We start from the raw sequence: 13,992 nt of genomic DNA, 5'->3' as shown, positions 1-13,992 counted from the left end.
TCATTCCCAACACCTGATTTTTTTTTCCCGCTATTTAAAAAAAAAAAAAAAAAAAAGTCGGCTGGGCGAGGTAGCTCACGTCTGTAATCCCAGTACTTTGGGAGGCTGAGGTGGGCGGATCACCTGAAGTCGGGAGTTCGAGACCAGCCTGGCCAATACGGAGAAACCCCATCTCTAGTTAAAAAATACAAAATTAGCTGGGAATGGTGGCAAATGCCTGTAATCCCAGCTACTCAGGAGGCTGAGACAGGAGAATCACTTGAACCCAGGAGGTGGAGGCTGCAGTGAATCGAGATTGCGCCACTGCATTCCAGCCTGGGCAACAAGAGAGAAACTCCAGCTTAAAAAAAAAAAAAAAAAAAGTCAGCTGAAAGCCACCAAAGACAAATGAAATATAATTCAGTTTATTCCAGAGGATGAAAGGGATTCACTCCTCCTGGGATTTGAACCTGCCACTCTTCAGAAGTCTAGGCATTTCATACTAAATCATGAGGAGTACAAAATCTTTTACATAGATGGGAATTTTGTTTTTCGACACATCGAAAACACCATGTCCAGATTTAGTGTGCTTATTATTTCTTGAAATGGGTTTTGCCCAAATCCGATCCAAGCATCACCACTGAATGGTAAAGTGCACAGAAGAAACGAAAGAGGAGAGAACACTAATTATAGCAGTTTTTGAATTTCAGTTGTTTCACCTTCCACCAAAAATGTCCTAGATGGCTTAGCTGATTAAGAGCATTACCAGGAGATGGCTACGGTCAAGGTTTTAATCTACTTAATGGCCTGTTTACTTTGCTTAGCCCCGTTTCATGTGGGCCACAAGTACACCTCTCTCAAACTTAGGTTTCGCATAAGCGAAACCATCACCAATGACAGGAAGATACAACAAGAACTGCTTGCCATGGAAAAGGAACATTTCCACCAACACAGAACTTAAAGGCATTTCATTTAGTCTCCTCTTTTTTTTTTTTTTTTTTTTTTTGAGGTGGAGTCTGGCTTTGTTGCCCAGGCTGGAGTGCAATAGTGCCATCTCTGGGGGCCTTAGTTCTCTTTCCCATCTTGCAAGATGGCAGGTGAAAAAGTTGAGAAGCCGGATACTAAAGAGAAGAAACCTGAAGCCAAGAAGGCTGATGCTGGTAGCAAAGTGAAAAAGGGTCACCTCAAGGCTAAAAAGCCCAAGAAGGGGAAGCCCCATTGCAGCTGCAATCCTGTTCTTGTCAGAGGAATCGGCAGGTATCCCCGATCTGCCACGTATTCCAGAAAGGCCATGTACAAGAGGAAGTGCTCAGCAGCTAAATCCAAGCTTGAAAAGAAAAAGGAGAAGGTTCTTGCAACTGTTACAAAACCAGTTGGTGGTGACAAAAACGGTGGTACCCGGGTGGTTAAACTTCGCAAAATGCCTTGGTATTATCCTACTGAAGATGTGCCTCAAAAGCTGTTGAGCCACTGCAAAAAACCCTTTCGTCAGCACGTGAGCAAACCGTGAGCCAGCATCACCCCCGGGACCATTCTGATCATCCTCACTGGACGCCACAGGGGCAAGAGGGTGGTTTTCCTGAAGCAGCTGGCTAGTGGCTTATTACTTGTGACTGGACCTCTGGTCCCCAATCGAGTTCCCCTGCGAAGAACGCACCAGAAATTTGTCATTGCCACCTCAACCAAAATTGATATCAGCAATGTAAAAATCCCAAAACATCTTACTGATGCTTACTTCAACAAGAAGAAGCTGCGAAAGCCCAGACCCCAGGAACGTGAGATCTTCGACACAGAAAAAGAGAAATACGAGATTACAGAGCAGCGCAAGATTGATCAGAAAGCTGTGGACTCACAAATTTTACCAAAAACCAAAGCTATTCCTCAGCTCCAGGGCCACCTGCGATCTGTGTTTGCCCTAACAAACGGAATTTATCCTCACAAATCGGTATTTTAAATGTCCTAATAATCTAATTAAATAACAACAACAAAAAAAAAAAAACAAAAAAAAACAATAGTGCAATCTCTGTTCACTGCAACCTCTGCCTCCTGGGTTCAGGCAATTCTCCTACCTCAGCTTCTGGAGTATCTGGGATTACAGGCACTGACCATCATGCCCAGTTAATTTTTGTATTTTTAGAAGGGATGGGGTTTCACCATGTTGGCCACGTTGGCCTCGAACTCCTGATCTCAAGTGATCCACCTGCCTTAGTCTCCCAAAGTGCTGGAATTACAGGCATGAGCCACTGCACGCGGCTCATTGAGTCTTTTCATTCATTTTTTCCATGTGATCAGTGCTGACATCACAAAAAGAAATCAGTTACAGCCTCCACCCAGAAGGAAATTGGTATACAAAGAACAGCGGTTATAATGCAACTCCTGTAACTGAGGTACGCAGAAACAGACACCTGGGAAGGCAGGAGGGATTGTGTGCAGAAGAGGATGTCGAGGTGTCAGGAGCTAAAGGGCAGAGTGGATGTCACTTTGAACAGCAAACGGCAGAGTAGTGAAGTCATGCAAATTAAAAGACCAACATGAGCCACTTCATATACTATTCGGGCTTTTTTTGTTGTTTTTTGAGATGAAGCCTCAGCTGTCACCTGGCTGGAGTGCAATGGCGCCATCTCACTGCAACCTCTGCCTCCTGGGTTCAAGCGATTCTTCTGCCTCAACCTCCTGAGTAGCTGGGATTACAGGCATGCGCCACTATACCCAGCTGATTTCTGTGCTTCTAGTTAGAGGCCGGGTTTCACCATGTGGCCAGGCTGGTCTTAATCTCCTTACCTCAAGTGATCCACCCACCTTGGCCTCCCAAAGTGCTGGGATTACAGGCGTGAGCCTAGTCTAGCCTATTATTCTTGTTTTAACAAAGGAAGGACTATCAGGCATTTAGAAATCTCTAATGAAGGCAGTCATAAAATTGAACCAACTTTTTTGTGTTTAAAATCTTACTGCTCATTTCTGTTGCTGAAGAAAAACAGATCCCCGACCCTACAACTAAATTGGAAAGAGAACAGCTTTAGAATTTTAAGTCTCATTGACAAAGGACCTTCTCCCTGTAAGACATAAGAGATGTGGCTTCAACGAACTAAGCACACATTGCAAGTTTCAAGTTTATAAAAGAGAAAACAGCGTGATAGAAAAGTCTTCTTGGAAACACTGCAATTTTTTTAAAATCATGCAACAGGGTGCTGTCATAGCCTCCGTAAGAGAAACTAATCATTTTTGGCCAGGCTCAGTGATTCCCGCCTATAATCCCAGCACTTTGGGAAGCCAAGAGTTCAAGGCCAGCTTGGGCAATAAATAGCAAGATGTTTCTATATTTAAAAAAATAAAAAATAAAAAATTAGTCAGGCATGGTGGTGTGCACCTCTAGTCCCAGCTACTCAAAAGGTTAAGGCGGGAGGATTGCTTGAGCCTGGGAGTTCAAGCCTACTCTTTCTGTAGATATATATAAAACTAGACAGATATAGATATATCTAGATAGAGAGTAACCAATTAGTTTTAAAGTGAGCATAGGCTGGCATGGTGGCTCTTACCTGTAATCCCAGCATTTTGAGAGGCAGGCTAATCACTTGAGGCTGGAAGTTCCGAGACCATCCTGGCCAACATGGCACAACCCCGTCTCTACTAAAAATTAAAAAATTAGCTGGGCATGGTTGCGCATGCCTGTAGTCCCAGCTACTTGGGAGGCTGAGGCAGGTGGATCACCTGTGGTCAGGAGTTTTGAGACCAGCCTGGACAACATGGTAAAACCCCATTTCTACTAAAAATACAAAATTTACCCAGGCATGGTGGCGGGCGCCTGTAATCCCACCTACATAGGAGAACTGCTTGAACCTGGGAGTCAGAGGTTGCAGTGAGCCGAGATCGCACCACTGCATTCCAGCCTGGGTGACAAGAGCAAAACTCTGTCTAAAAAAAAAAATATATATATATATATATATATATATATTCCTTCTAAATCCCAGTCAAATAAATGTTAAACCAGACCTGGTAAAACAAAACTTTGTATGTCAGTGAGACACCATCGCCACCTTGTGTTCAACAGCCTTCATTACATTCATATTTATTGCAAATGATCACACGAGGCACTCAACAATTACAGAATATAGCTTTATTTATAGAATCTTACAAATAAAACATTTACAGTCCACATAAGTTAATTTTATTTTCTGATTTCTTCTCATAACACCTGAGTTGTTTAAAAAAATACTGTGATGTAATTGCAGAACTGTAAAGGGAAATATGAACAATAAAATCCTAACCTCTCTTGCAAAAATCAGACAACTATTTATAAAGCAGATGCTCCATATGTTACCATCTGTTTGGAAGAAGACTTACTATAATCAGTTCATAATCAGTTCTTACGCTACCCAAACAGAGAAGCCTTCTTTTTAAAACCCAAGGTTAAGGACCAATGAAGCACAGCTCCAAGTTGACACTAGACACAAAATACCTCTGGGAGCAAAGACGGGGCAAGCTGCGTGCCAGTGGTGACGGGAGCAGAAGCAGAACTCCTGACCCTGCCTCACTGTTCCTGCATCTGACATACACTTTCCATGCTAATATCTTAATAGGAGCTGGTGCATATGGGTGAAAAAGTCTTCCCAACGACTCCTACTCCTTAGACTTCTACTATGTACAAATACTTAAAACAGCAAATTCAACACCTAAAAAGCCAAAGAAATTGCCACATTTTTGACTCATGAGGCAAAGCGGAAGCCACAATCAGTGGCAACTCAAGTCCGATGATGTGAGTGTCTCCACCTCTCCTAAGCTCCAACTAGGACTGACCTCTGCGCCAATTACAGTTTAAAGAGGATTCCCTTTGAGGCAGCTGTCTATGAAAGGACATTTCTTTAGGTAATATAGGTGCGCACAGAAAGCACCCTATTTCATATTTCATTTTTCAATTTGTTAAAGATTATAGCTTTGAGCTCCTCTTCTAAACTAGAAATCCACTAACTCTAACTTAGTATTCTACCCCAAGACAAAGGGAATTATGTTTAAGGAATGGCGGGGTCTATTGGGAATGCTAACATTATAAATTTAATACATCAATGCGACTTAGGTAAAAGCAAAATATTCCAGAGTCTTACACTTTTGAGTTATTTTCTGCTAGCTCCCGAAAGCAGTTTGAGAAAAATAAAACAGAAAAGACGAAGAACCGTTTTAAAACAACAACAATAATAGTGATAATATAAAAAGTTAGATTCCAACATTCAAGGAATTGGTTCTTTGGTAAAACTGGACCATAACCCTACCAGGAGTCAGTCCTGATATTTAACCTAGAATCTCCATCACTGAAATTTTCCTTCTTCAGCATATTCTCAAATGTATTGAAGCCAACAGGCAAGATAAGAAAAAAACTTAGAAGTATCATCAGCAGTTTTCCTGCTCATGCTCTTTTCAAGAATATTCCTGGTTTGAGAGTTATCTCCCAAGAAGAGAAAACAAAATTGATGCTGCTTGTGGTTACTGAGTGACAGCTTTTCTATGTGAGAAGAGAAAAACTCAGGCATTGGTAATGAACCAGTACTCCTGCCGGCCACGCACGTGAATCAGTTTGCAAACATGGCCCCTGAGCTGCAACTGCGGGCACCACTAAGAAAGGCTTCTGGAGAGACAGGCTCCCCAAAGTGGCTGAAGAATCTCACATTATCAATATGATAATAATAAATCAATTCACCTAGTGAACCTGGAAATGAGCTCCCCTTGAAGCCAGAGCTCAGAGGCAAGGGCTCCACAGTGCCAGAGGCTGGCCTACAGTTTTGCAGACAAGTGTCTCCAGCCATTTTCTGAAGAGAGTTAGATCAATTCATATTCAATTCAATACAGGATTTGACTTTTTTTTTTTTTTGCAAGGAAACGGTAACCTAGACAGGTCATTAAAAAGCCATGTGCAGCATCATCATTAGGCCCGCCATTCTGCAAACACCGATGATGCCATAAGTGAAGTCTGTGACCTCACATTTCAGAGACCCCTGTTAGTCATGCTTTGCTTTACGGAAGCAGCAAATCCTAAATTTTGCCTGCACTGATTGCATTTCTGATTACCCCTGACTAAGTACAGGATAGATGGCACTTCAGTTCTGAAGTCAGCTTGCCACTCTGCAGACCTCTCAACGGGAGGAGGATAGTTTGTGCTGTCTCCCCTCTAACACAAGGTCTCAAATGTGCTCCGAATGTGCTTCTAGGGAGGCAGCTACCAAGTCTGGTAGAAGATGGCAGTGGGGAAGAGGAGGTAAGAATCGCAGCCAAACCAACTGATGTCTTACAGACAGCCTGACCCTCTGTTCTATCAGTGCTCATCTGAAAATGGTCCAGGCAGCCACATCCCCATGTTAGCTCACCTGACAGCCATGAAACACCAGGTGCTGCTACAAAATCAATACCCGGCCGGGCGCAGTGGCTCACGCCTGTAATCCCAGCACTCTGGGAGGCCGAGGCGGGTGAATCATCTGAGGTCATGAGTTCGAGAACATTGAGTTTGAGATCATGAGCTTGGGAGGTGGATCATCTGAGGTCATGCGTTCAAGACCAACCTGGCCAACATGGCGAAACACCCTCTCTACTAAAAATACAAAAACTAGCCAGGCAGAGTGACCCATGCCTGTAATCCCAGCTACTTGGGAGCCTGAGGCAGGAGAATCACTTGAAGACCGGAGGCAGAGGTTGCAGTGGGCTGAGATCGAGCCACTGCACTCCTGCCAGGGCGACAGAGCAAGACTGTCTCAAAGAACAAAAACAAAGCACAAAACCAAACCCAGCATCTCAGTAGGAACAAGTGGCCACCCTGACAAGACACACAGCAGTGGTTCGACTTCCTCTCCTTCTCAGGATGAACCCTTGCCCCTCACCCTGCTCATCTGTTCTGACTTCAGGTTCCCTTTGAGAGAAGTAATAGACAATTAAACAGACTTTGAAAAAATGGGAAGGCTTCCTGTCTCCTGTCTCGTCTTTCTGTTGGCCAGCTGGAGGTCCAGGGCGCCCAGCTAGAGTCACAGCCCCACGCTATGGATTCACCTCTTGATATTTCTAGCCAAGTTATAACCACCGGCTCTATTTTTGCATTGTTGGGTAAAGGATTCAAAACCTTTAAGCACTGGTTCCAAGAGAAGGAGGCCAAGGTAATCAGAGAAAAAAAGTCAGGCTTGTCTTACAAGCTGCATTCAGGTTCCAGAGTCACTGAGAGAAAAGGAGGTGAGGAGAGGGCAAGAGGCACTAGCTAGAGGCTGGTTACCAGGGCAGCTTATTCCTAGGATAGAGCATTTACAAACGGCTGACATTTGAATGCAGGAATACAGTCTGTGTCCGTTTTGAATGGAACGGCCTCTTCTGTGGTGCTTTTGGGACGCTGAGTCCTCGGGCTGGAGATCGGGCAGCCCAGGGGCCCGACTTCCGGTCCCACAGGCTCTTAGCAGGGCCCTACCCAATCTGGATCTGTCCTGAATACATGGTGAGGACCAACATGATGGTGAATCCAGTCAAGAGGCCCAGGTTCTGGATGACAAAGGGAATCAAGATGCTGCCTTTCCTTTCATCCTCTTGGCAGACCTCATTCATCTCAGGGAACTGAGAAAGAAGCGAGAAAAAACATAGCCGCAATTCCCTCCTTCATCTTCTAAGTCCAGGGCAATTCAGTCATGGAGATATAGATCAGGTTGGTTTGACAAAGAAAATGAACAGGGCCAGGAGCAGTGGCTCACTAATCCCAGCACTTTGGGAGGCTGAGATGGCTCTGAGGTGGGTGGATCACCTGAGGCCAGGAATTCGAGACCAACCTGACCAATATGGCAAAACCCTGTCTCTACTAAAATACACAAAAATTAGCCAGGCATGGTGGTGGGTGCTTGTAACTCCAACTACTTGGGAGGCTGAGACAGGAGAATTGCTTAAACCCGGGAGGAGGAGGTTGTGGTGAGCCAAGGTCACGCCATTCCACTCTAGCCTGGGCGACAGAGCAAGACTCCGTCTCAAAAAAAAAAAAAAAAAAAATAGCTGGGCATGGTGGTACACACCTATAGTCCCAGCTACTTGGGAGGCTGAGGCAGGAGAAGGAGAATAGCTTGAACCCTGCACACAGTGACTGGAGACCCCACCACTGAACTCCCGCCTGGACAACAGAGCAAGCCTCCCTCTCAAAAACAAAACAAAATTAAAAAAAAGAAAATGAACAATAGCAGACACCATGTCTTTACAACAATGTGGGCAAAACAAAGTATTCAATATGTATGTGGCCCTGGATGAGTTCAGAGGTTGGCTAAAAATAAATATACTCTGATTTAAAAAATAAACTTTTTATTCTAGACTTCTTTTTCCTTTCTTGAGATAGGGTCTCACTCTGTTGCCCAGGCTTGAGTGCAGTGTTGCGGTCATAGCTCACTGCAACCTTGAACTCCTGGTCTCGAGCAATCATCCCACTTCAGCCTCCTGAGTAGCTCCACAGCTGCCTGCCACCATGCCTGGCCTTCCTGTGGGCTTTAAATACTTGAAGAGGTCTTTTTACTACCAAGATGTTATAAACAGGTTAGATGCAGTGGCTCACACCTATAATCCCAGCACTTTGGGAGGCTGAGATGGGAGGATCCCTTGAGGCCAGAAGTTCAAGATCAGCCTAGGCAACACAGAGAGTCCATTCAAGAAAAATTCAAAACATTAGCGGGGCATAGTGGCTGGAGCCTGTAGTCCTAGCTGCTTGGGAGACTGAGGGAGGAGGATCACTTAAGCCCTGGAGTTCAAGGTTGCAGTGACCAATGATCACACACTGCACTCCAGGCTGGGGAAGAATGAGGCTCTGTCTAAAAAAACATAATTAAAAATTAAAGAAAAAGATATGGCCGGGCGCGGTGGCTCAAGCCTGTAATCCCAGCACTTTGGGAGGCCGAGGCGGGTGGATCACGAGGTCAAGAGATCGAGACCATCCTGGTCAACATGGTGAAACCCCGTCTCTACTAAAAATACAAAAATTAGCTGGGCATGGTGGCGCGTGCCTGTAATCCCAGCTCCTCAGGAGGCTGAGGCAGGAGAATTGCCTGAACCCAGGGGGCGGAGGTTGCGGTGAGCCGAGATCGTGCCATTGCACTCCAGCCTGGGTAACAAGAGCGAAACTTCGTCTCAAAAAAAAAAAAAAAAAAAAAAAAGAAAAAGATATGCCCTATGCATCGAAATAAAAAAAAGTAACAAACCAAAGTGTTGCTATTATTGTTTTAGGGGTAGTATAATAATGGGTAGTTTTCTTTTCTTCCTTCTCTCTCTTATCTATATACATCTATTCTATAAGAATTATTAAGGCCATAGATTGAGTATAATCATTTTCCTTAATGACATATGCTAACAAAAACATAAACTTTTTCCTCCTTTAAAATCTAATGCCCCCTTAAAAACCACTGAATGGTAGGCACACCTTAAACAGACCAACTCTGTGGTATGTGAAAGAAAGCTAAGAAAACTGTTATTAAAAACAAACTAGTGGCCAGACTTGGTGGCTCACGCCTGTAATCCCATCACTGTGGGAGGCTCAGGGGGTGGATCATCTGAGGTCGGGAGTTCAAGACTAGCCTGGCCAACATGGTGAAACTCCATCTCTACTAAAAACACAAAAATTAGCCGGGCGTGGTGGCACATGTCTGTAATCCCAGCTACTCAGGAGGCTGAGGCAGGTGAATCGCTTGAACCCAGGAGGCAGAGGTTGAAGTGAGCCAAGACTGTGCCATTGCACTCCAGCCTATGAGACAAACCTAGGAAAAAAATACCTACATTATGTCCCCTTAGCTGCCCTCCCATCCAATGAACTATGAAACACTTACCATATCAGCCAAAGAAATATACAAGAACATTCCTCCAGCCAGCGCAAAAATCCAGTTGGCAGAGAAGTGGCTGCCGGCCAGGATGCCAAAGGCCAGACCCAGGTAGCAGCAGCAGGCAGAAAGGAAGTTGAAGAAGAGAGCCTGTTGGATGCTCATCCCAGCGTTGAGCAGGATGACAAAGTCTCCTACAGCAGGAAGAAAGAGAAGGGAAGGAATGAGGAAAGAAGAGTAGACGGGCATGGTGGTGCACATCTGTAATCCCAGCTACCTGGGAGGCTCAGGAGGGAGGACAGTTTGAGCCCAGGAGTTTGAATCCAGCCTGGCAACAGAGCGAGACAGTCATACAAGGTCTTGGGAGACAAAGGGCACTGATGACATCAGACTGCTTAAAGTGTGGGTGAAAAACAATCAAGACAGCCCCAGACTCAAGACTGAAGTGACGCCGGGCACGGTGGCTCAAGCCTGTAATCCCAGCACTTTGGGAGGCCAAGGCGGGTGGATCATGAGGTCAAGAGATCGAGACTATCCTGGTCAACAAGGTGAAACCCCGTCTCTACTAAAAAAAAATACAAAAAATTAGCTGGGCATGGTGGCATGTGCCTGTAATCCCAGCTACTCAGGAGGCTGAGACAGGAGAATTGCCTGAACCCAGGAGGCGGAGGTTGCAGTGAGCCGAGATCGCGCCATTGCACTCCAGCCTGGGTAACAAGAGCGAAACTCCGTCTCCAAATAAAAAAAAAAAAAAGACTGAAGTGACGAGACAGGCCTTTGAACTTCCTGTTCAGACCCATCTCCACTTGCCAAACTGGCCATGTACCCAGCCTAGAGGCTGAAAATCTTTCCCAGGATTTTAAAAATAGATGACCAGCTGGCACTGGCCTCCTCGTTTCTCTCTGGATTCATGGTGAAACAGAAGGAACCCCCTTCCTCACAACTACCATGGAAACAAAATAGAGATTGTGAGAAGTGAAGTGATATGCCCAAAGTCTCAAGTCAATACATGGCAAAGCCAGAACTTGACCCTCAGTCGTCCCTAAGCCTCTAAAGTAATTACTGGCTTTTCACACACTCCCTCTGATGAAACTAAGTCCCTCCTACCCCCTGGTTCATCCACCTGCCAGGCACCTGAGCCTTTGGAAGATGAACAGGCTGGAAGAGAGCCTTTACTGAGTGCTCAGAAGAGCACCTGGCACATGGGAAGTCCCTTTCGCCTTTTTTCTTTAATCCTCACCATAATTCTAAAAGGGGGTGCTCTTATTAACCCCACTGTATAGATGAGAACTGAGCCACTGCATGTGGGGCTAAAAGGAAACACCTTTATAAAAACCCCATCATTTAAAATTATCTATTTATTTATTTTTTTTGAGATGGAGTCTTGCTCTGTCACCCAGGCTGGAGTGCAATGGTACAAACTCAACTCACTGCAACCTCCACCTCCCAGGTTCAAGTGACTCTCCTGCCTCAGCCTCCCGAGTAGCTGGGATTACAGGCGCACGCCACCATGCCAGCTAATTTTTTTTTTTTTTTTTTTTTTGAGACGGAGTTTCGCTCTTGTTACCCAGGCTGGAGTGCAATGGCACAATCTCAGCTCACCGCAACCTCCGCCTCCTGGGTTCAGGCAATTCTCCTGCCTCAGCCTCCTGAGTAGCTGGGATTACAGGCATGCACCACCATACCCAGCTAATTTTTTGTATTTTTAGTACAGACAGGGTTTCACCATGTTGACCAGGATGGTCTCGATCTCTTGACCTCGTGATCCACCCGCCTCAGCCTCCCAAAGTGCTGGGATTACAGGTGTGAGCCACCGCACCTGGCCGATTTTTGTATTTTGAATAGAGTGTCACCATATTGGCCAGGCTAGTCTTGAACTCCTGACCTCGTGATCCACCTGCCTCAGCCTCCCAAAGTGCTGGGATTACAGGCGTGAGCCACCACACATGGCTAAAATTCTCTAAATAATTGTTAAGAAATAGTGATTAGAGTCCATGAAGCTTTGGGGGCAATGTCAACCAGTTACAATAAGCTCTGTGAAGGCAGGGAGACGGGAGCAAGGAACCGGCCACAGGAAGGGGGCCTGCACCATCACCTGAGGGAGCACCAGTAGAACGGAGGACGCACGCTTACCCAGCTCGTGTGGGAACTCCTCACAGAGGATGGCCACCGAGGTGCTGATGCCTTGGAAAACTGACACGGTGAAGGAGGCGCCGATGGCCAGGCCATCGATGAAATTGTGGAGGCCGTCGCTTAGAGTGATCATCCAGGCCAGAGTGCCGATGTCAGAATAGCGGACACCTTTCAACCAGTAGCAAGCGCTCTGGGACGCCTGCAGGTCCTAGGAGAAAGCACGCATGGGGTCAAAGGCTGGACCACGTGCCTTCAAGGTGACCCTGAGGCAACCTCTTAGACGCTCCACCAAGCAGCTGGTGGCCCACTGACCTGCACAGAGAGCGAGCCCACAACGACCTTCTCATCCACCACAGGCGCCTTGCCGTCCAGCTCACTGTTGCAGTGCTGAGGAATCATGTGGTCCAGGTCCCCATTCTGCAGCTTCTCCATCACCCCCTCCTCCTGGTCCTTCTTGGAGGGAAGCGTCTCGGAGGCATAATGGCTGTGTCCGTGGTGATGCTGGAGGGGCAGCAAGGAGAGCTCAGTATTACATTCAGCAAAACCACAAACCCGACCAAGCACCTGCTCCGAGGAAGCGCTCCATGCACTGGAAGACCTCAGCCCTACCACTGAAGAGGACACAAGCAGGTCACCTGCTTAGAAACGGTGCAAAAGCTGTCCTGTGAAGCTGTGGCCAGGCGCGGGGGCTCACACCTGTAATCCCAGCACTGCGGAAGGCCGAGGTGGGAGAACTGCTTGAGCTGAGGAGTTTGAGACCAGCCTGGGCAACAAAAGTGAGACCCTGTTTCTAATATACATGTACATAAAGCCGTACCAAGTGTGAAGGACCTGGCGTCAGACAGGTATCAAAGCTGTCGCCTCAGGGCAAATGCTTATTCCAGGAAGGCAGCCACTGTTCAAATATTTAGAGCTCCTCTCTTGCAGTGGCTTATCTCACTCAATTCAGCAGCTATTTAGAGAAGAACTCTGTGCCAGCCACTAAAGATATCTTTTTGAAACTGTATTGTAATAGTCCTGTTTCTCTGCAGTCATACTTCATACATAATGAATGTATGTTACGAAGCCCTTCTCCCCATCCTGTAAAGATGCAAATAGATTAAGGAAATCATCTAGAACAAAACAAAGGGGATAAACTACTGCTGAGAAGGCACACAGGTCAGATCTAGTTTCTGGTCTGGCCTCACTTCAGGAGGTGAAATGGGATTATCTCCTCAAGAAATTAGAGTTTCATGAAATTTTTGATCCTGAGCTAACACCGTCACCACCGCAATACATCGACATTTTCCTGAGATGGGTGCTTTCCCTGAAGAGCTTCCTTCAGCAACAACTGGGCCTTACCTCATTTTTCTGCTTAAGAAGAATCTTCAAGATCTTCTCTGTGAAAAAGAAAAGATAAAAGCCCCCAAACACCACTGCAGACTTGGAGACATAATAATCTTCCAGAGGGTTGAAACCAAAAGCCTGTGGACCCAGGAAAACAAAATGAGTTTTACAGAAGATAAAGCGTCTTCGCTGGTCCCCCTCCTATCTCTTAACTACTTCCTTCACTCTAGGAGAGGAGACAGACGTACTGGAGGAACTCGCCATCTACCCATCCTCTTTCCAGCAAAAATCTAGTCCTGGTGTTTCCCCGATTTGACATCACGAAACCCGCGAGGTTCTTTTCAAGCTTATTTGCTGACGCAAAAGACTGATCATCTATAGAATTTTAATTCCAGAAAGAACAGCCTCTGATACGGTTTTCTACTTTTCAATTCTCTTGGTGCTTTGCTATGAAGGCATTCTCTGCCAGCAGATTTCATACTGAAGGAGCAGACACCTGTATTTATTTTCATTTTATCTAATGTTCCTGGCTGACCTGCCTGTAAACACAAAGGGAGACGGGTAATTATACTTTCTAAAATAGGAAACCCATTTCTCGGTTAAATCATAACTGCAGCGTCTTCCTGACCGCAGGCCTCCCAGTGACCACAGAACCAAGAAAGCAGACTGTGTTACTGCGAGCATCAATTTTTGGGTTTTGAGTCCTTTCTGAAACTGTCACTTACTGAAGAGGGAGGGGAGAATCCACTGGGAA

The 13,992-nt window shown here is 45.8% G+C and overlaps 1 protein-coding gene and 1 pseudogene across 3 annotated transcripts in view; one reads left to right on the top strand and one right to left on the bottom strand.

The window, feature by feature from the left end:
• The first annotated feature begins 1,068 nt into the window (after positions 1 to 1,068).
• Positions 1,069 to 1,933, top strand: LOC120360593 (large ribosomal subunit protein eL6 pseudogene; annotated as a pseudogene).
• Positions 1,934 to 4,078: 2,145 nt separating this feature from the next.
• Positions 4,079 to 13,992, bottom strand: part of SLC39A14 (solute carrier family 39 member 14) — a 61,631-nt gene continuing 51,717 nt past the window's right edge. For all 3 annotated transcript variants that reach the window (XM_074384047.1, XM_039461014.2, XM_074384046.1), the window contains exons 5-9: positions 13,254 to 13,376; positions 12,225 to 12,413; positions 11,913 to 12,120; positions 9,789 to 9,973; positions 4,079 to 7,554 (exon numbers count right to left, since the gene is read on the bottom strand). In XM_074384047.1, coding sequence (XP_074240148.1) covers positions 7,408 to 7,554; positions 9,789 to 9,973; positions 11,913 to 12,120; positions 12,225 to 12,413; positions 13,254 to 13,376 — 852 coding nt within the window. In that variant the 3' untranslated portion in view covers positions 4,079 to 7,407. The remainder of the gene's footprint in view (positions 7,555 to 9,788; positions 9,974 to 11,912; positions 12,121 to 12,224; positions 12,414 to 13,253; positions 13,377 to 13,992) is intronic.

The sequence above is a fragment of the Saimiri boliviensis genome, chromosome 13 (genome assembly GCF_048565385.1).
Source record: "Saimiri boliviensis isolate mSaiBol1 chromosome 13, mSaiBol1.pri, whole genome shotgun sequence".
In the NCBI taxonomy this organism is placed as follows: Eukaryota; Metazoa; Chordata; class Mammalia; order Primates; family Cebidae; genus Saimiri; species Saimiri boliviensis.
This window is presented reverse-complemented; position numbering and strand designations above follow the sequence as displayed.